Source organism: Symphodus melops, assembly GCF_947650265.1.
Source record: "Symphodus melops genome assembly, chromosome: 13".
Classification (NCBI taxonomy): domain Eukaryota; kingdom Metazoa; phylum Chordata; class Actinopteri; order Labriformes; family Labridae; genus Symphodus; species Symphodus melops.
Window position 1 is genome coordinate 2410092 of NC_136703.1, and position 24358 is coordinate 2434449.

Sequence of the window (24358 nt, forward strand, 5' to 3'; positions counted from 1 at the left end):
TGAGGCGAACGACCTTAAGGCAGATAGAGGAGGCAGACAGTGAAATAATGACAACAGAGAGGACGGAGATCAGAGAGAGAGAGAGAGAGAGATCAGAGGGAGGGCAGATGTGAGCTGAAAAGAAGGACATGAAGATCAGTGAGGAGCATGCGCCCGCTAACAGAGCGTAAAATGATGAGAGGATCTGCAGGCGTAAAGAAAGAGTTCAGAGAGAGCGAGAGAGGAAACAGACTGTGATTATCTACTGTACGTACAGTACACCAAGACGAGGCTAAAACAGGAAAAAGCTTTTAATAAGCACAGTTTGATAAATGCAACAGGGAGATAATATAAGCCCCCGGCATTTAATAAACTCTAACACAGCGGCAGCGAGAATGTATTTAAAGACACGGCACAATATAAATCCACTTCAGAGGACGAGGATTAATCAGCGTTTAACAGATTGAATAAAGATGTTATTTCATTGTGTTTTGTTGTTGTTGTTGCTCTTACCTTGAGGAACTTGTACAAGAGGAATGTGAACCAGTTCGTCAGCATCTTCTCGGCGACAGACTCCGTCCTGAAACGCAGCGGGAGAGCAGGAACAAGGTTGGAAACAGAAAACGTCAGAGTTTACCGAGTGACAGGATGATGTGCGTTTCAGCTCCTTCTTTTCATCTTTAGCTTCCTGAAAGCTCCAATAAAAGATGGAAGTCTCTTTGACTTTAGTATGACCACTGAGGCCTCGTCCTGACGTAGGCGGGTATTTTTGAAAACGTTTTGGCCTTTCGTACACAAACAGCGTTTTAGATCACTGAACACTTTTCAGGAACTCGGTTTAAGACATTTAAGCGTAAACTGAGTTTTTGGTCGGTTGCGATGGCAGATGGAACTGAACTAGTGTTGGTGCTAACGTGGCTAACCGCTCACATGTACTGTACATACACAGATACTCTCCCAGACGCCTGATTGGACCAGTCTGTCAAATGAAATGGTCACTGCAGGGGAAGGGCGAGAACAGTTTCGCACGTCACGGTCATCATTTGACTTGGCGTGCTCATGACGTTTTTGAGAACTTGGCGTGCTTTACAAAATGGCCGCCTGCGTGTGGACTAAATCCTTCCCCGCCCTCCTGCTCACCTCCTGAGCAGCAGCTTGGGATGGTTTTTGCTCTCCAGGTTTCTGTCGATCAGGTCGGACAGCAGCTGTTTCAGGACTCCCGTGGCGTACTCCATCTCGCCCTGCAGCGCCGTCATGATCAGAGATGCCACGTTGCCTCGGTCCCTCATAGAGAACGACCTGAAAGAGAGCAAAGAGAACGAGTGTCATCCTCGCTTTAGTTTACTAAACTCCAAAAAAACCCATTCACAACTAATCTGAGTTCAGTTGATTCAAAGTTGGACACGTTCACACCAAGAGAAACAGTTTGGACCTAAAATAAAGAAAGAAAGAAATCAATAAATGAAGACAGACACCTTTGAGCCTCCAGGGTTCGTATGAAGGTCAACAGGAAGTGTTTCTTTGTCAGAAGCTGGCCAAACAGCGTCAGCGCTTTCTCAACGTTTGCCTGGACCTGAAAACAAAAAAGAAGGAGAGAGAGAGAGAGAGAGAGAGAGAGAGAAGTCAGAGAGAGGAAAAAAACCCAAACCCTATCCTTCAATTTGTAATATTTCTTAATGACTGTAAACATGTCTACATGGAGTTTTTAAGGCTGATTCCAGAAACCTTTGGAGCCCAAGGCAGAACATTTGTGAGAGACAAAATCACGTGTTTTTTCTGCAAGTTGTTCCTCTTTATTCTCGCGTGATCTTCTCGTTCCTGTGTGATGTTGTGAACCCGTGTGTGCAGCCGCTCGTGGTCGTCGCTCCGCTGTGCTCATGCACCAGAAACTGACGCAGTAATGGGGCCGAGCGAGCGCCATCAGACGGAGTGAGACTGTTGGTGCTGACAGACTATGTGGGAAATTGTGGGTTAGGCTTCTGGTTCTACGCCCAGAACAGGATTGAACACCCACCATAAGCTGTGCTGGGCTCGATCTATGCCAAACACTCAAAATAACACACAAAGTGTTTCATAAAACTTTGACTCATTCAGAAGAGAGAGACTCCGAACACCTCTGCATGCGGACGCTGATTCATATTTTGAACTGTGAGGAGAGATGACATCAGCTTGTTCACACAAAGACGGACCGGTTCCTCTCTGCCGTGTGCTGCTTTGAAACGAGTGCTTCTCATTCGTCGCTCCACAAAAGATTCCAGCCGACGACTCGGCATAATTGACTCCTTGACATCAGGAGGCGGCGGGGTCAAAGAATCCTCCAGTTGAAAGTCGATAAAAATGAGTTTGTTAATCATCGTATTCGGAGCGAGCTGCCTGGCCTCCTGAGTGCTCACACATCGTCTCTGTCTCAGACCTCAGGTTGTAGTTTTTATCTCGTTTCCAGTTGGCTGTTTGTTGAGGAGTCTATTCGAATGGTTAAAAAAGTCTGAATAGAACACGCAGACCCTGCAGGGATCGAGGTTCTTCCCGAGTAAGCTTTGCTCCGGCTCCCTTTACACTCAGACATTATACTTTGAAAAGTCAGCTTTAAAGGAATATCCCAACTCTTTGGACATTTGAATCAATTCAAGTGTTTTCATACGACACTGAGGTCCGACTGAGTAATAGTGTCCATCGTGTCCTTACAGCGTGGGACGCAAGTGAGGGTCAGCGGCAAACTCATTGTTTCCGATCCAGTTACATATGACGGACGCAGTGTCTGATATCGAACGCTCTCGTGCTGTTCTGAATCTTTGTGAGGAAATGATTCACCATCCCTCAGCAGACAGATGACTTGAGCCTGTTATTTGTACCCGCTTCACAGAGAGCCTTGGATTTCTGCGTTTGGTCAAAGGTTCAACTATTCAATCAGCCTGTCGTGACGACGAGTCCACCGTCACATGAAGAAGAACAGGAGAGATTTAGAAAGAGGGAGCGACAGGAAGAAGTGTTGGGGCTTGACAGGCTTGTGTGTGAGAGTCTGTTAGTTTGTGTGTGTGTGTGTGTGTGTGTGTGTGTGTGGTAACAGAGGTGCAGCGTGCTTGTCCCACTGGCTGGCACCTGTCACTATTCATCAACAACACACTAAACCCCCTGAAGACGCTTCTCTGTCGCTGCGTCTCCCTCCCCGCTCTAATTCTCCCGCTCACACTCACTGTTGACTGTTTCACATCGCTGCTCTTTCTCCAATTTTAATTTCTCCCGCTCCACGTCTCTTTGTGTGTCTCTCTCCCACACACACACACAAATATGCATAATTTCAAACTCCCCTCTGTCTTCTCCCGTTCTCTCTTTCTATTGTCATCCTTTTGTACCACTGTTACATCTATTCTTTCCCTCCTCTGATGTGCCATAATAAAGTGTCTGGCCCTCTCTCTAAAGTGCTAAATGAGATTCTCGGGCCTCCAGGGCGGATACTGAGTGTGATGTGTGTGCGTGAAGTCAGACAGAGAGAGAGAGCGACAAAGAGAGACAGATGGAGATGCATGTACGTACTGCACAGGCCGAGTCTTTACCCAATTTCAAAGAGAGAGTGAAGGAGAGGACATTCAGTTATCTAAGGGTGTGTGCTCGTGTTCTGTATGCAGTGTGTGTGTGTGTGTGTGTGTGTGTGTGTGTGTGTGTAGTGTGGCTGTCTAGCTTAGGGGAAAGAGCAGTCACACAGAGCAATAAAGCTAGGAGCATTGGTTTACACAGGCCATTGGATTACAGCAGCAGCCCCTGAGGGAAATACAGAAGGAAGAGGACGGACGTCTAGACAAAACTATAAAATACGTAAGATCCCTTTACCTCTCAGCTGGCCGGAAAATTAAATGATGTGTCAGAAACTGTGAACGATATTCCATTTAATTTTTTCTTAAACTTAACTAGATTGTATAATAAGATGGACGGAGAGGAAGCGTGGCTTCAGCTCTTCTGTTCCACCAACCGGACAAACTCCTGTTGCGTCTTGACTCTATATTACGTCACCATTATGTCCGTCGCTGGAAGGATTCAGGCTTCACTTTTGTACGACCGGAGGAGAGGGAGACACGTTGTCCATATTAACATGTCGACGATGTGATCGATATCTACATCCGGACTGAAGCCTCAAACCTGATGTGAAGATGTGAGTACGACTGCAGCTGTCTCACAAGCTATGCACTATAAGAACACAAGTGGGCCATATACTATCCAATCATCACGCGGGGCTGTGAACTGTGAGTGTCTGGCTCTCATCTGTCTCAGTATCTGGTTCAACATTTGAATATTGTTGTCCTAAAGATTCATCCTTCCCTGGGCTTATCGGGATTAAAAGAGAATTTAAGTTTGCATGGGTGGAATCGATCAGGTATGGACCTTCCTCAAGCGTCATGAAAACATTTTAACACACATTACATCGATATCTAATGTTTAACATTTTAATGATTTGCTGATTTTAGTTGTCACAGAAAAAAGGAACGCTGAGTCGCGTCGCGAGACATGATGCTCAGAAACCTCCTTATCGATCTGAAACTGTGTATCAGTCAGACCCCTCATTTCAGCTGCTGTTTCTTTAAGGCCCGCCTCCCACACGTGCCCTCACCAAGAATGTCCACCAGATACCTGTGCATTGCACGTCTGCTCTGTTAATCCTTGTCTATAGACAACCACAGGTTGCCTGAGTGCAAAGTGACAGGACGTCCGGCTGTAATCTTAAAGATTCACTCGCAACAGCGCAAAATAAGACAACATATGTGGTATACACACACACACACACACACACCTCGGCTGCGGTAACAGAGTGGAGACGGACAGCGTGCAGTCTTGAGTGGCAGGTAAATTTAAGTTAGCTTCAGGGTGGGCGTGTCCCTGAAAGAGCTTTGCTTCAATATGTCGGTAGAACCCAAAGTTCTTGTAACGACGTCATCGCAGGAGCAGCAGGAGGCCACGCTCGGGAATGAGGCCAACGACATGGATCAGAATGATAGATCTCCTTGAAATAAATTCACACTTTGCTACACTCCCGTTTGTCAAGACTTCTCCCAGTTATGACGATACCAGCATTTTTTTAAGTTATAGCTTTTATAGTCCCAACAGGAAGCCACAAAGGGCTTTTTCCTTTATCCAAGGATAACTCTATCTTATTTAAGTAATCACCACTGATCCTTCTTGCCAAAAAAAAGAGAGGATGAATCACGGGAAAAAAAAGAACAAAAAAAAAAAGCAGCAGAAAAAGAAATGGCAGCTCTGGAGACCGCCCAGAGACCATTTCTTTCCTCCTCCATTCTAGGAATATAAATCCACTTTCTGGATTAGAACGCTTAAATGAAGCTGTAAAAGGTCAAACAAATTATTCCTTGACTCCAAAAAAAAAAAAAAAAAAAAAAGGCAGCCGCTCCAATCAAAGTCAATGGAGCAGCACTAGATTCTACATCTTAATGATACTGCTGATTACAAACTTGGCTCTCCGGCTCCTCGCTTTGGAGGAGAGTAGTTTATGTTGACGTACTATTAATTCTACTTCTCTTTGCCTCGGCGGTAAAATGTCCTTATAAAACGGTTGCTCTCTCTCTCTCTCCCTCTCTCTCTCTCTCTCCTAGGTGGTTGCTTGTACCGGCTAAATTAATAACTTAACATTGATGTATAATGCAAGCAACAGTCCTCGTATTTCTCTCTCTAATTCCAGAGTTGTGCTATCTTTCTCTTCATCTTTGCTTGGTACATTTCACCCCTCCATCTTTTTTTTTTCATCTTCTTGTTACTCTTACATAACATTCATTTTCACTCAATTACAACTAATCCTCACTTTCAAACTTGACTTCCCTTCATCAGGAGAATACAGTGAGCCTCTCCCCCATGAGATTACACTAATGATGATACTAAGGCTCTCGAAAAAGTCATTTGCATTCATTGAGACGAGCCGAATGCATTAACACAAAGTAGGTAAAATACAGGTTATGTGATTGCTGTAAGGTGAAACACGTCTCCAGTTCCTCTTCCCTCAGATCCCCGAGTTTTAAAGAGGTCTGTCTTTGAAGAAAGCTGTCATGGGATAACGGCTACAAAGGTAGAGAGTAGGGAAGCCGGAAGGACATTTTCATGGCATTAAATCAAACTTTTTAATACTTCTCAGAAATATTTCTTTGAATTTAACTTGCAGAAAACTCGTGAAAAATTCCTGAAATTTCCCGGAGGAGCTGTATGTGTGAACACAAACACTCGGACTTCATCTGGAGTTTCTTCTGCCAGACGTCCGGTCATTTTTTTTCTCCACAAGTTCGATTGAGCTGCAGGACATCACCTGCGAATTCACCTTGAGCCAATGGGAGGAGGGAGTGACGTTGATTTCCTGTGACTGCTGCACGGTGCATAGTGTATGTACGCAACAGCCACCATCTGTGTGCACTTATAAACATAAAAGGCTGCATTATGTTTTCTATTTGATTGGGTGTTCTCATCCCCTCTTTTGTTGACATGTTGACTCACGTCAGACAGGAATCGTCGTGCATGTGTGAAAAGCCAGTCTAGATATTTTCAGGAGTAAATACAGGATGTGAAAAAAACAAAAAAAAGATGCTAATGTAAACTGCTAGCGGTTAGCATAAGCAGCAACTTTTCTACCTCGGTTGTGAGTTTGTTAGTAAAAAAGTTTCGACTAGCAATTATAATTTATGTTGAGTTGGTTTTAGTTCAAGCTTGGATGACGGTGTACTGACCCGTACCTCCATCTCCTTGAGCACAGGGTGGTCCTCGATGCCCGGGAACAGGACCCTCATGGCATACGTCCGGTAGTCCAGGAAGGGAATCCCAGCCCCATCCAGCTCCTGAGTCAGCTCATGGATGTCGGTCTGAAGCTCAGCAAAAGCTAAAAAGACAAAAGAGAGGTCAACTAAGCTCAACAGATTTTCTTGTACATTTGTGTGCTTGCAGTGGACTGTATGGGCCGTACTGAGAGCTGTCAATCAAACCATGAAGCAGACCAAAGAACTGAACTTAGACTGCTTGAAAAGCTGGATCTCGGTACTCGCTACTCTTCTGACTCTGGTGCGATTCATTTGCAGGAAGAACATGAACCGACCTCGATCTGACCGAACTGCAGGGAAGCTTTTTTGCTCTATTAAACCATGCTACAATAGCCAGTGGTGCAGTGCATTATGGGTAGGATTGTTAGCCTTTCATGACCACAGCAGCAGTAGCAGCATGATGATTCCTGGACAGACGTGGACTCCATTCGCAGGGGGACGGCGCCAAACGCATCCTATCTGAAAGGCCCTTACTGATCGGACCATTGGTAATCCCACAAATGATTAAGTGAGGTGAATCCGAAGAATCGCATCGACAGTGAGGGCACACGGCGCTGTAAACACTATACGGGTCAGAGACAAAGAAGAGAAGTCTGAGCAGACAGACAGTGCAAACAGAGCATCATATCAGGTGAACGTCTGGGTCTTATAATAAGAGCGAGACAGTCAGGCTGGAAAAGTAAAGGTCGGATATGATGAGGAAAGCCTCGTGTTATTGCTCCCAAAGGCGACGAATTACAGACTCCACATGAAGCAGATAAGACAGGTATTCAAATCACATTTCCGTTTCCTTTTTACAGGTATATAATCTACTTTACTGTGTGAAAGTGTGTCGTTAAAGATATAAAACGAGTGGTTAAAACTGCTTCTGACTTTCTGGGGAGACACAGATTAAGAGAAGTTCATTCGCTGATAAAAATCGACATTTCATAGAAAGACAGGGAGGGATAAAGGAAGTTAGCAGAGTATATATTTTCTGGTTTTGCTCTGACATATTCTTAAAAAAATAAATTAAAAAAATAGTTTATTGAGCTATTTTCTAGTCTTCTGACTACTCAAAGTACACCTACACATTCACACACTGATGGTCGAGGGCTGCTGTGTGAAGAGTCCCATCAGCTAATCTCATCGGTACACATTCACACGGTGAGGGATGTTGCTGCAGGAGCTGAGGATCGAACCCCTGGGTCATATCCGCACCAGAGGAAAGAAAGATGAACTTTGTTGTCCGTCTCAACAGTGACAGAAACTTTCCTTTAAAAAGGCATTAACATTAGCATTAGCATTAACATTAAACTAACAGGAAGTAGTGGTGGAGGGCGTGAGAGGGCTCCCCTGTAATCACGGTTGGCTTTCCCGATCACGGAGCGGTCATACGGTTCAGCTCACAGAGAGAAAAAAGCAAAACCAGGAGACAGCAAACAAAGTTCTTAGAAAGGAAAGAAAAGTCAATTAACTGCCTGAGTGGATAATTATTAAAGAGCAACGGATGAGTTTTCATGCATAATTTCTCCCAGCTGTTATTGGCCTGTTTAGTCCAGGAGAGAGAAGGAGAGTGGAGTATGTAAAGAAGATGGAAAAAAAAGAAAGAAAAAAGAAATTAGAGATACAAAAAAATAAAAATAAATAAAATAAGTGAGGGTGGTAAAAATGAGTAAGGTTAAAAGCCCTACACCTTTCCCGGTAGACATCACTCCTTTGCTAGGCAGAATAAAAATGGCAGACCTGCGCTAAAGTTTAGCTTGAAGCTAGAGGTGGAGTCCATGGGTGGAGATTTTTTTTTTAACCAGAATCCCACTGTGATGTCACAAGGAGAGCACATTTGAAACAGCGCATTTTTCTCTGTGCTGTGAGACTTCTGCGGACCACAAACAAAAGACTGGATGGATTTATTTCACATTTTGAGGGGTCAGTAAACACTCAGGTTAACGCCAAAAGAAAAAAACGTTCAAAAACACAGCAGAAGAAGATTTTTCTTAATATGTCCCCTTTAATGCATAGATGGAAATATTAATTTTTCCTCGATACAAGTAGGAACACACAAGCTACCAGAGTATTCATACATATCACCTCTTGCTGTAACATTTTAAATCGTCATGATAAGAGGTTCCACTTTGGCTGCTGTAAACTACACGCATCACCTGGTAGGTCTTCTTGTGGTTTAAAGTCCTCACATGTTTCTGATTTAAATACAAAACATTTACCTCAGTCTGAGAAATGAAGAGTCTCAGACGCCGCGGCCGTGAGTCTGCTTACATGTCATGTAAACAGCGATCCCACCGTGACTTTGTTTGAGCTACAGTTTGCCTTTCCTTTGCTGTGAACCATCAAAGGGTCCCAGAGAACGTCTACATTACCCCTCATGAACTACAAAGAGACACTTGCCAGTCAGCAGTTGTCATTTCTAATGTGTAGCTAATTACCCATGACTGCTAATATGCGAGCTTGGATGACAGTGTACAGTGCGATGTCTGCTTCTCACGGATGACTGAGCCAAACGTCCCCTGTCTCTTTCCCCTCTAGACTCTCAGAGCGAGGCCGACCTCACGCACAAACGCTCTCCTCCCGCTATCCAGACACGCCGTGCGCCGCCCACATCATCTGTTCCTCCGCCCACACACGCCGTCTCGTCTCTATAGGCCAGCTGGGAGTACAGCAGGAGGGGCGGGGAGCTCTGGGAGGGGGTGGGAACAAGGCCATGCTTCACTACTTAGAAAAACGGAGCGCTTTCATATCTGTTGACTTAAAAAAAAAAAAAAAGGTTCGGTTTATCGCTGTGAAACAAACGGGGCCTTCCTAAAAACATGTTTCTCACGCACCAATCATCCTGACTTCAGAGCACTTTAAATGAGAAGCTGCTGCAGTTATTCGATTCATGACGATCGTTTTATCATATTATAGCTTTTTAAAAAAGGCCGTGTGCTCTGTTAACATCACATGGCCTCACATCAGTCACTAAAAGCTCCCTCTCACCTGCAGAGTGCAGCTGCACCTCTTGTCAAAATGTTTCTCTCTCACTACACCTCTCCTTTCTCTGCTTCCTCTCTAACTTTCACATCATTAGGCACATCTTCTACTTTCCATCTTATGCTATTTTCCAGCACTTTTCTTGTGAAAGGAATTACAGTGATTTGAAGGGGAACTTGATCTTTTGGACCCCTTTCCTTTTGAAGGGTATATTTTCAGCGCGAGGTGGGAAGCTCCACTTCCTTTTTTGTTAAATCTGTACAGCTTCAATCCATTACTTAGAAAAGGAAGAATAAAATGAAGGTTATCAGGTTGTTCTAAATGTAAAAGAGACGATAAAGAGTGAACATGCAGGGAGAGACCTGACACATCCGTTATCAGTCACTGTTTAATATGTCGCCATTAATCACTGATTTTACTGTTATGTTCGTTCTAATCTCAGAAGTAAACCAGAAATTACTCTGTGACTTTGTTTTTCTAGATACTTCAGTGTTTCTCACACAGAGACGTTACCTGGGCAGGCTGCCTAACTTCATGTCCAGACCAGTTTTTATTTAATTTTTAATTTATTCATAAAACCGCTGTGTGCATATGAGAGAGAGAGAGAGAGAGAGAGAGAGAGAGAGAGAGAGAGAGAGAGAGAGAGAGAGAGAGAGAGAGAGAGAGAGAGAGAGAGAGAGAGAGAGAGAGAGAGAGAGAGAGAGAGAGAGAGAGAGCGTGCGACGGCGGGCAGACGTGCTCCGTAAAAAAAAGTTTGCCCTCGACTCTTACGGAGAGATAAGACCAAAAAAAAAAAAAGAGAGAGAGAGAGAGAACTACATGCATCCCCCTTGTTGTAAACGCACTGATTGCGGTGCCTTGCTCATTTCATATTCTGAATATTACTCTATCTCTTCTAATCCTGTTTAATTCATTGTTGAGGTTTTATTTGGAACAAAGCTGACAAAAAAAAAAAAAAAAAAAAAAAAAGTGTTTTCATCGCCTACCTTCTTTACATTCAAGAGCCACTCTGGACTCCAGGTTGTCCATCTGGAGCTGCAGACGTTTTAAGGTACGATCGGCGTCCCTGGACTTCCTCTTATAGGCAATCAGCACAGCGATGATGACCAACAGAAGCAGGCCTCCACCCCCTCCAATTCCAATAATGGCGGGAAGCGTCAGCAGGCTGTCTGAGTAGATGTGAAGAGTGCCGGGGGAGTACTCGAACCCACCGGCTCGGATCTAAAAAAACACAGACAACAGATTTTTAATGATAAAGGAACTCTGTGCTTTTATTCACGAGGTTTAAAAAGAGTGACCTCTCTTTCTTTCTGCAGGGCTCTGCGAGGAGCTGCATTAACAGAGCTGAAGGTTCAGCACATTAGCTCAAAGGCTGCTCCACTGCAGTCGTTAAGGGACAGGAAATTGCTGCTTTTATACTTTCCTCTACCAGATTCTCCTCAGCCAGTCAGGGGATTTGAACTATCGCCTTCCAGAGAGAGACATAAAATAAGAGCGAGGCAGCAGCCACTCCTCGAGCAGCAGATGGTCTGAGGATAGGCGAGGTGGTCTGACTAGATCGAAAAAGTTGGTGGTCTGATGAAAGAGAAGTTGGTTGACCCAATTTCCACCACACGGATCATTAAATTTTCATCTGTTCTGTACTCACACTAAACAGGCCGATCTCTGACAGGCTCATTCTGGGGAGGCTTACATCACCTCTTCTGCTGCGAACATTTCGTGTAGGAAAGGTTTTCAATTCTTTGCCTTGAGGGGAGCAGCTTCAGAGGGTTTTGATAATGAAGATCTCACAAGCTCCCCTCGCTCCTGCGCTTTGAATGATTTACCGTCTTCTGCGCTGCCTGCAGATATTTAGGCTCAATATTTGAGTTTTTTAAGATGGATTTTGTGACGTTAATGCTCCCATTTATCAGTGTCAACTTTAACAAACTGATTTAGGTCAGACAGTGATGCTGTGTACGTGAATCAGGTTAAAGCAGTGAAGTGGAGGTAGATGCACAAAGCACTTGAGACAAACAGAGTGCGCGCACACACACACACACACACACACACACACACACACACACACACACACACACACACACACACACACATATAGATATATACAGCATACACAGACTCTCACAGAGTGAAAGTAATCAAACAAAGTAATCACCAGCATTTAAATCTCTCCCCAAGGAGTCTTGCTAATTATGGGAAGTCAAACACATGTAATGTTTTTTTTTCTTTTTTCTGACTAAATACATTTACATAAGCTCAGTGCGTCTCAGTGTTGGAATCCATCAAATCAAGCAACCCACACGGGGGGGTTGATAAGCGATTAAAATGAGGCCTGATTATACACTTTGAAGCTCTTGTAAGTGCACTTTCATGTTAACATGATCAAAGTCTGATTAAAAGAAATCAATCAGAGAAGCTGTTGTCATCAATATCAATGCCGTCAATACCTACAAATTAAATTTGCAGTAGCTGAGGAATTAGCTTGACTTGTACAAGATTAAGAAAGTCAATTAAGCATTGCGGACATGACGAGGATGTAAAGAAGTTACTTTGCAAAGCAGATTGAATGAAAGAAACGAAGCCGGCCACTTTTAATATGAGGCTGGACGAGAGAGAGCGAGGAAAGACGAGTCCGTCGTTAAAACGTCAACATGCAGCTCTTTTCAAACACTGAAGCCTCGTTTACGAGAAAAACGATTTTTTTGAAATGTTCTGTTTACAGGCAGCACAGAAAGTCGCCCCATGTAGAGTGGTCATTGTCCTCGTCACAGTGACTGTGGGTTCAGGCAAGTAGGGGGCGGTCTGACTTTGTAAAAGAACAACACACACAAACCACTCAAACTCTTCCTTCTACAGAAAAGGGAGGCGTAAACTTCCAAAAATGTCTAACGCATGAATGTCTGCTCAGACAGAATTAGAGATCCAACTGACCCTAACCTGCAAAGCGAGTAATTTTAGGGACATGGAAACAAATTTGAGGACCAGAGTGACATGTCGCCACTCAAGAAATGAAAATGAGTGAAAGTGGTGACAGTCCAATCAAAATGTCTACCGTTAAAATTGAAGTAAAAATTGGATCTGGTGGCACATGAAAAAAACAAACATCATTTTGGTGGTTTTAGAAAAAATAATAATTGTTATTATTGTTATGAATGAGATGTAACTTTTGTTCTATTTGGTCGCTATACTCTTGGCATTGCCAGTTGGTTCTTCTAATCTAATCTGAGGTCGCTGTTGTAAATGCCACAATAAACCAGGGGAACACTTATCCTCAGATGACAGACGCTGCACAAGTGTAACCAGAATTAAGTTGAGGGCACATTTGTCTATTTTTATCCTCCTGACAAACTGAAGGACCGACGGAGGAACTTAAAAAGCTGAAGGCCAAAACAACAAACAAGTTTCTTAGAAAACTCAAGGGAGTCACACTGAGCTGCCAACACACAGCTGAGCATCTGAAGTGACACACACAAACACGCACATACAGCAGTCCTTCCAGTAAATGCACGCAAAGATGCACACTGGCCAAGTCTGTCTGGACACCCATTGGGGTCCCCTGTATGTAGGTCACTGCAGTACAAGATAATCTTGTGCTTCAGATGTGTCTTCTGCACAACACACGCAAAAACAAAGATGTGCACATTGATAGAAACATATGCAAAAATGTACCACATATGCAGTGCATGCTTTAACACACACACACACAGATTTGCAGCAGAAGTGATTGGAACAGACAGCTCTATTTTTTCCTCGGCTATTGTCAGACGAAGGACTAACTCCACAACCCACGCTAACACTTCGCATCGCTTCAATATTCAACATGACATTTGGTAAAAAAAAAAGAAAAAAGAAAAAAGAAACCAGAGTTCCACCTTGGAACTGGCTGGTCACGATGAAAGCTATCATACTGAATTACATGGATGTGCTGTCAGTTGCTTTCGAGGTATATTGGCTGTTGCTAGCGGGGAGTAAATGTCATAAAGATATAGTGGAATGACTGTGGAAGGACATTGATGACAAGTTTAAAGGGGGCAGGAGGTGGGGAGAAGCGTCGAGTGGGTGCTCTGGCAGGATATTCAGACAACCATCCAAAATATATTTAGAGAGAGTGCCGTGTCTCCTGGCTGAGGTTTGACCTTCCTCAATACTGATGCTCCGGGAGCTGGGCGGTGATTCTGAAAGTCTGCTGCAGTCAGAGTGAATCAGGGACTCTCAGTCTGCAGCCTGGTGACAGCTCAACACTCTGGACGAGTGAAGCTGAGAGGCCGCCGCAGGAAGCACTCGTACGCTTCTCCTCTGACTTTGCCCTGCACTAGTTCCTGTTGTATCGTAATTCTGCAACATATGAAACACGAGACATTAAAGTGACACCGACAGCGTTCACCCCGTGGGCCGCGGTTCGCAGCATGTGAAACTTATCACAGAAAAACAAGGAATGCAACTTCATGATGATGTGGCATCCACTTTCAAAACGTGCAACTTAAATGAGGACTTGCTGAGAGTTTGACGAGATTTGCACATCATCAAAGTTTATACAGTGAACATGTGCCTGGATTAGAGCTCACGGACAAGCTTAGTGTCTGCACATCAGCGGCATCCTGGAGAAACAATTCTGTTCTTAATACCTTTAAGAATACCTTTTATGTGTCTGCACATCTTCAGGACACACAGCTTCTTGTCATGAACAGAAACTTCTGTGAAAGTTTCCACTAACATGCTTTTCTTCTCACTCATAGACGTGTCATCGCTCTCAGTTCGCCCCCATCAGCTCTATCTGCTTCTCTCCTCATACTGAGAACATTTTCTCAAGGATAAGGTTTCCTGTCCTCATTCATGTTTAAGTAGGTTTGTATACATTTATCAGCTTCTCATGTAAGCAAAAGGCAAACAGGCAGCTTGACTCCAAAAATAATCCATACATATTTGTCTTTCTCAGCACAGAGTGCAGGTATCACCACTTCCAGATCAGCTCGGTGAACTCGGTGAGTTGAAAAGGTGACAAAAACAAAGTCCCAGATGGAGCAGAGGGTGGGGTAGGGATGCCGGGGGGCAATATAAATATGTAACAGAAGCATTTCAGCATGCTCTGTGATGAAAATAGGGGGGAACAAATATGTAAGTTTAATAGTTTAGCTTTCTCCTTTGGGTATCTCACACAGTCCCTGTGAACCTGCAACCTCGAGCTCAGACAAAAACACTAAACGACGCATAAGAAGACATGTGATAGGATTATTATTATCAGTAAACACAGGCATGCAAGTACCAGGTCAACAAAGCCATGTTCTTTATATCCCTTAAGTATGGAAGCCCTGAGGTGACACATTCATACTTGACTCAGATGTTATACTTCTTTCGTTCTATTTCTTCTTTGTATCAATTGAAATCAACTTGTTGTCCAAGGACATCCAGGGTTGTTATCCCGAGATAATGAGATAAATAAATTCAGATGTCAAGATAAAAAGCAGAATTTGTCAGAAGAAAACAGAAAACTGAACTGACATGACGCATGTCTATTAAGGGCTTCCACATAACTGACATACACTGGATGAACCAAAACATGTGTGTGAAGTGTCAGTGTGTGTAAATCCACTCTGATCCTGTATTTGATAATGTCTATAAACCCCTCTATTTCAGCCCTGCTCAGAACAGGCCGTTTCTGTGTCTGTAGCTTTAAATATGTAAATGAGCTGTGTCTGACCACGCCCCCTCTCTGGAAGGGCTCGGGTGTACTAACTGCTTTCTCGCTCCATGTCCTATTGTTTACGGTGAGAAGGCAGACTCAGAGGGCAGAACAAACACCTAGCTGTGGGAGTGTCACCCACCTGGGGGAGGGGCTACTGCCCTTTGTGATGTCATGAAGGGAACATCTCCAAACGGCCTGTTTGAGCACACACGATGGACTTTCCTCATCATTGTGGGGTTTTTAGACAGACTAGAGACACATGTTAGAGTTAGAGGAACATGGAGATGAGGATTTTACAGAATAAGTGACCTTTGTGGAACCCATATTTATCAAACATTACTGAACTGGTTTTATGTTGCAGTGTGCTCAACAGTGTCAGAACATGTTAAATGTGACAAAGTGTGGGGGGGGATTAATGCGAGGCTGAGTGTGCACACAGGGAGAGATTTTTTTTGTGTGTTGATGAGCATTAGCACAAGTGGTGGATCGGCCTGTGGATTTGACTAAGTTGCTTGATATTTCATATTTAATTTCTGAACCATCAAAGTAAAGTGAAGCTAATAAAAATACATCAAAAATGTAGGTGGCACTGAGGGACTTAAAACGTCTCGAATCTAAATACAGCAGCACCTGCAGCAAAGAAGTGCTGACACCTGCACAGCTGCCGATGTGGATACACTTGAGCGACTGGAGAGAGACACGGTTTTTAATCTGCAGACATGTCTCGAGGTTCACCGTGGTCATGCTGAGCCCATAATGCGAACAAGTGCATGATTTCTCTGTGAGTTTAATGGATTTTTACTCAACATTAACAGCACTTAAAAAGTGCAAAGTCTGCAGATCTCTGCGTTGCATTATTAATGTTCTTTCATGTATTTATCAGGCTTCTCAATCCTGTGACATAACTCGTCTTTCTCTGGCTTCTCCGATGAGATCAACATGTTAATGAAGTGTTACGTGTGTAGCAGCAGCCTGAACCCCTGGAGTGTGAAAGTTCAATACAGCACATCCTGTGTCTGACTTTGTTTAGAAAAGACACACAGGTTATTCTTATGCTGCTGTCACATTCATAAAATGACTTAGTGGGTCAGTGTGAATATACAGGAAGTAGAACAGGTTGTGTGTGATATTTGTCCTTTATAAAATTGCTTTTTGAACAAATTCTGCAAACTGACCCAGTTTTTTTAATGAATAAGAAAAGATAAGAAATTGAAAATTATATTAGGAAAGAAGTCTACCATGAAGGTCTGAGCCTTTTAATATCGAGCGAGTTGGGACAGACGACAGAGAGACAGAGAGAGAGAGAGAGAGAGAGAGAGAGAGAGAGAGAGAGAGAGAGACACACACACACACACACACACACACACACACAGAGAGCGAGCAAGAGACAGAGACAGAGAGAGAGAGAGAGAGAGAGACAGAGACAGAGAGAGAGAGACAGAGAGAGAGAGAGAGAGAGAGAGAGACAGAGACAGAGACAGAGACAGAGACAGAGAGAGAGACAGAGACAGAGACAGAGAGAGAGAGAGACAGAGAGAGACACACAGAGAGAGAGAGACAGACAGAGAGAGAGAGAGAGAGTGGTGATCTGACCGTGACTTTGTGCTGTCCGGTGAGGTTGGGCCATTCACACAGCAGCTGGCTCTCAGACAGGGTGAGGACGCAGGGAGTCTCTCCAATCAGCACCGTGTAGTTGAGGCGACTGTTACCTGGAGCCGCTGGGATCAGGTTACGACCCTGAACACAAACACAAGAAGCAGACAGAGTTTAGTTTTTGAACAGCCGCTCATAAAACTTAATTATTTCTTAATGTTTAATTTGATTCCATGGAGCACTTTCTCTTCCTACACATTTCTGTAAATAACTGGAATCACAATAAAATGCTTATTTAGAAGTTGTTAACAAACCCAGCTAATCATCGTCGACAATTAGAAAAACGGAGCTATTCCCAGAACAGCTGTGTGCTTCAAACTCTTGACACGACTTATTGTAATTACAGTGATAAAGTTAATGTAGAGAACTGTTATCAAACCACAGAGATTCACTGTGCAAGACTTCAAATATGAAAGAGAGTCATGAAGTCAAAACAGAAGAAGAGAAAAATAAAAAAGACAAGTCGGATAAGACAGAATATGACTGATGTGGGTTTTTGAAGAAAGGATGTTAATAGAGGACATTTCTGCAACCACACACACAACCACACAAATACACACACGAGCCAGATGCACGAACACGCACACACACCAAGCGAGTGAAAAAATTAAGACGATGAGGAAGGACAAAATCTATGCATGTCTATGAGTGTCCGAGGCTGGCTCCAGGAACACAGGAAGTGACATACACACCACATTCAAAAAAGCAAATGGGGATGGTGTGTGTGTGTGTGTGTGTGTGTGTGTGTGTGTATTGGACAGCTTCTGTAATATAATTCGAATATGCTCACTTGCACGTTTACAAGCATGCATTGTTTTCTCACAGTTGTCGGAGAAGCTTGCATGCTTTTTGTTTTTCTGATTGCTGTTTAATGTGAATGTTCATCTTCAAGCCATCAGATCCTGTCATCTCTCGCTGAATTCATTCTGAACAAATCAATACAAAGCTGGAGATGAGAAATAGGAAAAGAAGATGAAGATTTAATAAAGACAAAGGAAAGGCAGAGAAGGTGGACGAGATCCACGAGAACTTGCACTGTTCTCTCTCAAACCTGCTCCTGAGCTGTGTAAACTCTACATTCACCAATTTTCGTCCCAGTTTTTCATTTCAATATCAAGTCCACTTGTTCCAATTTGACACACACTTTGTCTGTGATGGAAGAGCAGGGAGCGGTAAGTGGTGTGACAAGAGTGAGCCCACGATAACAGCAAGAAAACAAGACGCAACAGGGGCAAATATGAATACAAAGAAAAACAAGAGAGAAAGGAAACGTGGCAGGAAAACACCATGAGAGACTGCGTGAGGAGTGGAGAAAAAGATTACTAGACGAGGGAGGAAACGATGAAAAAAGGATGTTCTCTAAAGTGAGGAAGAAAGAGAGAAGCAGCAGGAAACGGAGCCGGTGAGCGAGCCACACGGGAAGAGGAAAGGAGAGAGAGAGGGGATAGCTGCCGCGCCTCCCGCTGGCTTAGCAGTGGGACGCAGAGGCAGACTCCGTTTTCCAATCCCATCGTCTCGGCAGGCCGCCACCCAGCCCCGCTCTGCAACCCTGTAAACATGCATCCCATTCCCTCTCATAAACACACACACACACACACACACACACACAGCTTTCATGACACGCATGCAGAGTTCAAACCACACATGCACTCAAGTCGAAGCCACACACAGAGCTGTTGCCACACATACACACTCCAGGAAAGAAGCACCACGCGGGGACAAGCTCTCAAAAACACACACAGGAAGACGCTCACAAAACACAGACAGCCAGATAAATGTTGGTAACACACCTCAGTGAAAACACACACGACACTTCAGATGAGGAATTAATTGCGTGGCGAGCTCAGTGCGCTGCATGTCTGAGAAATTCAAACTACCATATCCCCCCCTAACACAGCCAAATTGCATTTCTGTCCATCACATCAGCGCTTCCAATGAGTAGGCCGTTCCAACCAACAAGCCAAGCAGGAGATTTGGCAATTACTGAGAGGCTCTTTCTCTAATAAATTATCATTTAAGAAATAAATGATGACGGTTACGCTGCTTTCAATCTCTGCAAGGAAATTAACAGGAAAACACACTGAAACAAAAAACAGTCGAGGCACGTACTGGCGGAGGACAGAAGCACTGAACGCTAGAGTCAAGGTCTGAGTCTCATAACGCCGTCTCTTTGCCCATTTTCTCGACTGAATCAAGGCAGTTCTGTGTTTTGAGCGTTTAAAAAAAAAAGCGCTCAGAAGCTGTCATTTTGTTGTCGCCGTGGTCACAGTGAAAATAAGTAATCACCTTTCCCTTACTGACCAATCCAAATCAACAAGGGGCGGGACACACGGGACATGCATTAAGAGCAGTTTTTGGGTTTGGTGCCTTGCTCAAGGGCACCTTGGCACTGCTCAGGAAGTGGACTGGCATCTCTCCAGCTACAAGGCCAATTTCCGGACTTGGTCCGTGTTGGGACTTGAACCGGCCACCCTCCGATTCCCAACCCAAGTTCCTACAGACTGAGCGACTGCCGCAGTAGAACATGTTGATATTAAGCACAATGAGAAATCAAAAACAGACCTTACAGTCACTACAGAGAGGAGAGGAAGCGCTGCGAGCCTACCTCCGTAACCTAGCAACAGGAAGCTACACGTTAAAGAGCAGTTAGTGGACACAGGCCCTCAAGAAATGAATCTGTATGATGAGACTTTTAGACACACGCCCTCTGTTGGAGGGACAGCAACATACCCTGCACCTTGAACCTTGCATGGGAGCGAGGACTGTCATTGGCCTAATAAGAGGACGAGCTTCCTGCTTCCTTTCATCTGTTCGAGTACACTTTGTGCCTCGAAAAAAGACCCCATTCATTACATGTAGATCCAAGTCAGCTAGCACCACAAGTAGGATTTAATTCTGCTGTTAACTAGCTAATTAGCCGGCTAATGAATTAGTCCACTGCATGACATTCATAATTTAGTACTCGCCAAACCCTTGTTCTCCTCCTACTGCACCCTCTAGTATAAATACAGAAGAGGAGGATGATGTACTTTATTAATCCTGCAAGCGGAAATGTAGTTTCACACTGTGTTGTTGAACATGCTACACGCATGAACACACACACACACACACACACGCACGCACACACATGCACAAACAGGATCTTATGGACATGCACTAATGGAGAGATGTCAGAGTGATGGTGCTGCTATAAAGAGAGCTCTCTTTTACGTCTTGCTCAAGGGCACCTCTCCCGTGCTCAGGACTTGAACTCGCACCTCTTCAGCTACCAGACCAGTTTCCAGACTCGGTCTGCATGGGGAGTTGAACTGGCACCCCTCTAGATCCCAACCCAAGTCCCTACAGACTGAGCTACTGCCGCCCCACGTTCGGTCACTTAAAGTTTATAAAAAACAAAAAAGAGAATCCTGAATCTGCAGTCTAGTTTTCAGCCCTTAGTTTGTTCTGTCTGTCTCTTTCCCTTATTTTAAACACTGGTCTTTTGTTTTAAAAAATAAGTATATTCCCTGAGAAACAGGAAGTCTTATGTCCTCTGAAATCCCTCCTTGACTTAACACTTCAGCGGAGCTTCACAAGCTAACATGAGGACACGTCCACATGACTCGGAAATTGTCAATTTATTTCATAAACTTAAGTGCAATCACCCGTAATGAAAGTGAAAACCAATATAGTCCCCACCTCCTGGACTGTGGGACTGTGAGCTTTCACATGGGTCCTTCCAGCACGAGGAATTAATTACACAAATCGAAAGGAGCGTTATTTAAGAGGGCTCGAGGCTGCAGAGGCGTCGAAGGACGCCAGTGAAAGGAAGTCGGTACGGTCGGTCACTGAAGGGCAGATATCAGCCCTGAGAAGTGTTGACGTTTCTTTCAGCTTTCATTTATGAATTTGTGATATTTTTCTCCGCCTTGTGAGAGACCTTGTAAACATCATTTTTTCCTCCTTGAATAAATGAAAAAGTTACCAGTGAATCAGTTCTTCTGCGTCGACGTTTGCAGACTTTTCTGTCATAAATACAACATAGATCCAATATGTTTGAGACCCTGTGGAGGAGCTGAAATCCAATTCATCCATCCATTACCTTTACAGCATTTCCTGTTTGAGTTGCATCCTTGGAAGAAAATAATTCAACCTGCATTCAAATTCAAGTCTCAGCATTCGTGTACAAGCGTAACTACTCCCTTCATAAGTCGCTTTAAAGTTAAAGCAGAACCCAGAGAGGTCGAGACGAGGTGCTGTTCTGACCTTGAGAATGAGCGGCGATGTTGGTTTGAGCTCCAGTATTCCTGATGGACTGAGCGGCTCAAACACAGGGTCCGGGTAGTAGCTGAAGGTCTCGTTGACCACCACCAGAGCGTTCACGTTGTCCATGTAGAACCCGATCTCATCTGGGCCCGTGCCGGTCTCCGCGAAACCAAGCTCTGAATCAGCCACCGATGGAGCCAGGCACACCATGACGGAGTTGTTATACACTGTACAGTTCTGGAAGCGAGACAGACAACGCAGGGATGAGTCGGGACACTAATTCAGTCTTTTTTTAAACATACATGGACCCAAAATGCTAATTCATTTCATTTAGATCTTGATGTATTTATTTAACAAAAAAAGCAATATTATATATAATCATGATGCAGAGCCTCCTGAGATTATTCTGCAGGCTATCATTTCCTTTTGAAATTGAACAGTCCAATCGTGGTGGTTAGTCGATGCCCTGTGATAGTGCAATGCAATTACACCGCTTGGAAATGTAAATCGCTTGCAAATTTATGATTAAATGTTAATAGTGGGCAATGTGCTGCGTGCCTTTACTTGTACCTCAGAGTATTTTACATCATTGCTTTGAAGAAAACATGGAAACACGATTGAGTGTCCATGTTCGCTCTCATTTATAAAAGGACCTTGAGGGCTCAAATGTTTGTCCACCATTACTGCAAATGGTTTTCTTTTTGTTTTTTACATCGCTATCGGGAACATTTACATTCTGAAGAAATACATTTGAATAATTGTTTCACTGGTTTTAGGTAATGGACGTCGACATATGTATGCAGGTGTATAGAGAATATGGAAAAAAATATATATCTGAAGTCATTTTTGTTTGCAGAATCATTTATCTTAAATTTGAGATGCACCTTGCTAAATAAGTTAGTACTCATTCCAGCTCCATCCTTTTGATTACTACGATTAATTGTGGAGACAAAAATCAATTTTGGTGGACAGCGAAAAAGAACAAAATGCACACTCCTGTTCGTACATGTATCTTCTTTAACTACAAAACTGCAGCGCTGTCCTTGAAGCCTTTGAGGTAAGAAGATGTTTCTGAGAAATGTGCAACGACAAAGCATGCTTTGGGATATCCACCTGATAAGAATACAAATTAAAAGTCAATTGGAAAAACTTTCCTTAACGTATTCTGAGTGCGACATGATGCTTTTAATGAATGTCTGTGTGCGATGCACGGACATGGCTGTTTGCAGCACAGCTTTATGTGCAGGTTGAAGTTCCTCATCGTTGTCTGAAGTTTGGTTTGTAACCCTGACAACTGCAGAGCTTCACCCGACAGTGACAGTGATCACCAAAGTGCTTTGTGAACAGAATCTAAAGAATTTATAAAAAAAAAAACATTCAAAACTTGAAAAAGAAATTCACCAGTTTCCACACACATCTCTCTTTCTTCCTCACACACGCACACACACACACATATACTGTCTTTCATGTTGTCTCTTTCTCTTCGTGACACAAACACCCGTGTGGTGCGTTGACATTTTAAAAGCTATTTGGCCCGAGGTAGCGTCATATGTCTGAAGCTGTATCTGTAAAGGAGAGACGTGAGCACCAAACAGCGGCAGACTGTGTGACACATTCAGCTGCACTACAGCAGGACTTGTCTGCAGATGTGCTTGTGTGCACAGAGGGGTATATCTGAACATTTGTCAGTGAGTGTATGCACTGCAGGATAATGTATACTGTACATCTGTGTTGGTGAGTGTCTCTGCACTGGCTGCAGGAGACTGTGAAGAAGTGGTTTAGTGTTGTGCTGCTCGTGCTGGGGTGCCTCTCGTCTTTGTTTGTGTTTTTGTTGCAGCGTGTGCGTCATCCACTGCGTTACTCACATGAAAGGATTCCGCCTGTCCGTACTTGGCCCTGATCTTCGGCTCTCGGATGGTTGCGAGGTTGGTCCCGCTCACTGTCAGCAGAGTTCCCCCGCTGCAGAGACAAAGAAGAGGAGAAGAAGTCGTAACACATTCTCCAAGGCAAACAAAGCCCTGCATGACTAAAGTGTTTTTTTTTCCTGATCGGTAGAGACCAAAAGTGTCGGCACATGATGATAACTAATTTGCAATAAATATAACAAGCAACACTCAAGCTCCCAGCGTGGTCTCACAGCTCTCGGCCTGCCTCACCGGGTCAGAAACAGTCAAACAAAATGTTGCTTTGTCTTTGTGAAGATGGCTTTCTGTTCATTTGGTGCCTGTTTTGACGTGATGTTGATAAAGTGATGGAATATGCGATCGAGAGTCTGTATACTGTGTTTTAATTCAAAACCTCCCTGGGTCGATCTTTTCTGTCTAGCCTCACAGTAGACCTGGAGCGTATTCACAATGGTGCAGAGCGGAATGAGCAGCAATGAATGGCGGTGTAGTGCGCGGTGCTGACCGACTGTGGTGGGCATGGACTATGAGGAAGCTCGAGATAAAGGTTTGAATCAGAGTTTGTAACAGTGTCCATTACAGGGCTTGGAGAAGAAACCTTTTTTTATTGGAGTTCATATCGAAAGAACACAGGGAGAGTATGTGTTCGCAAAAGTGAAGGAGAAAATGGAGAGTGTGAGGCTCGATGAAAGATTGAAGAAAAGAGGGAAGATCCACAGAGATACTCCACACACGTTAATCACAACTCTACCCAGAGTAAATATGTGTTTGCCTCCAGTCTGTGAAGGTCACTGGACTGAATCCAGTAAACACTGATGCCAGAGCTTGGCTAGAGCTGCTGTAGCTTCATTTTGTTGATGAGTATAGAGACAGACTGGGCCCCTCTGGGAGACGTAATGTCTGTTTGGTTGCATCAAATCTTGAAGGATGTCATTCTTTTCTCCATGAATCACGGCGTAAATAATGATGGATTTAAGTTAGTTTGCATTTTCCACCAATAATGTGTTTGATGCAAGTGTTCACAGGGAACGTTTGACGTAGCCGTCAGCGTTGGTTGAATTTAAACACGATGAGGAGCTTGTTTCTTTCTATGACTCCACACTGCACAGCATCCATCGGCTCAG

The 24358-nt window shown here is 43.9% G+C and overlaps 1 protein-coding gene across 1 annotated transcript in view; it reads right to left on the reverse strand.

Moving 5' to 3' along the window:
- Positions 1 to 24358, reverse strand: part of LOC306833641 (plexin-A1-like) — a 258108-nt gene that overhangs the window by 18740 nt on the left and 215010 nt on the right. The window contains 8 exon segments of the mRNA XM_079359035.1: positions 493 to 559; positions 1120 to 1278; positions 1455 to 1552; positions 6702 to 6844; positions 10736 to 10970; positions 17026 to 17169; positions 21331 to 21567; positions 23196 to 23289. Of these exon segments, the coding sequence (XP_079215161.1) occupies positions 493 to 559; positions 1120 to 1278; positions 1455 to 1552; positions 6702 to 6844; positions 10736 to 10970; positions 17026 to 17169; positions 21331 to 21567; positions 23196 to 23289 (1177 nt within the window).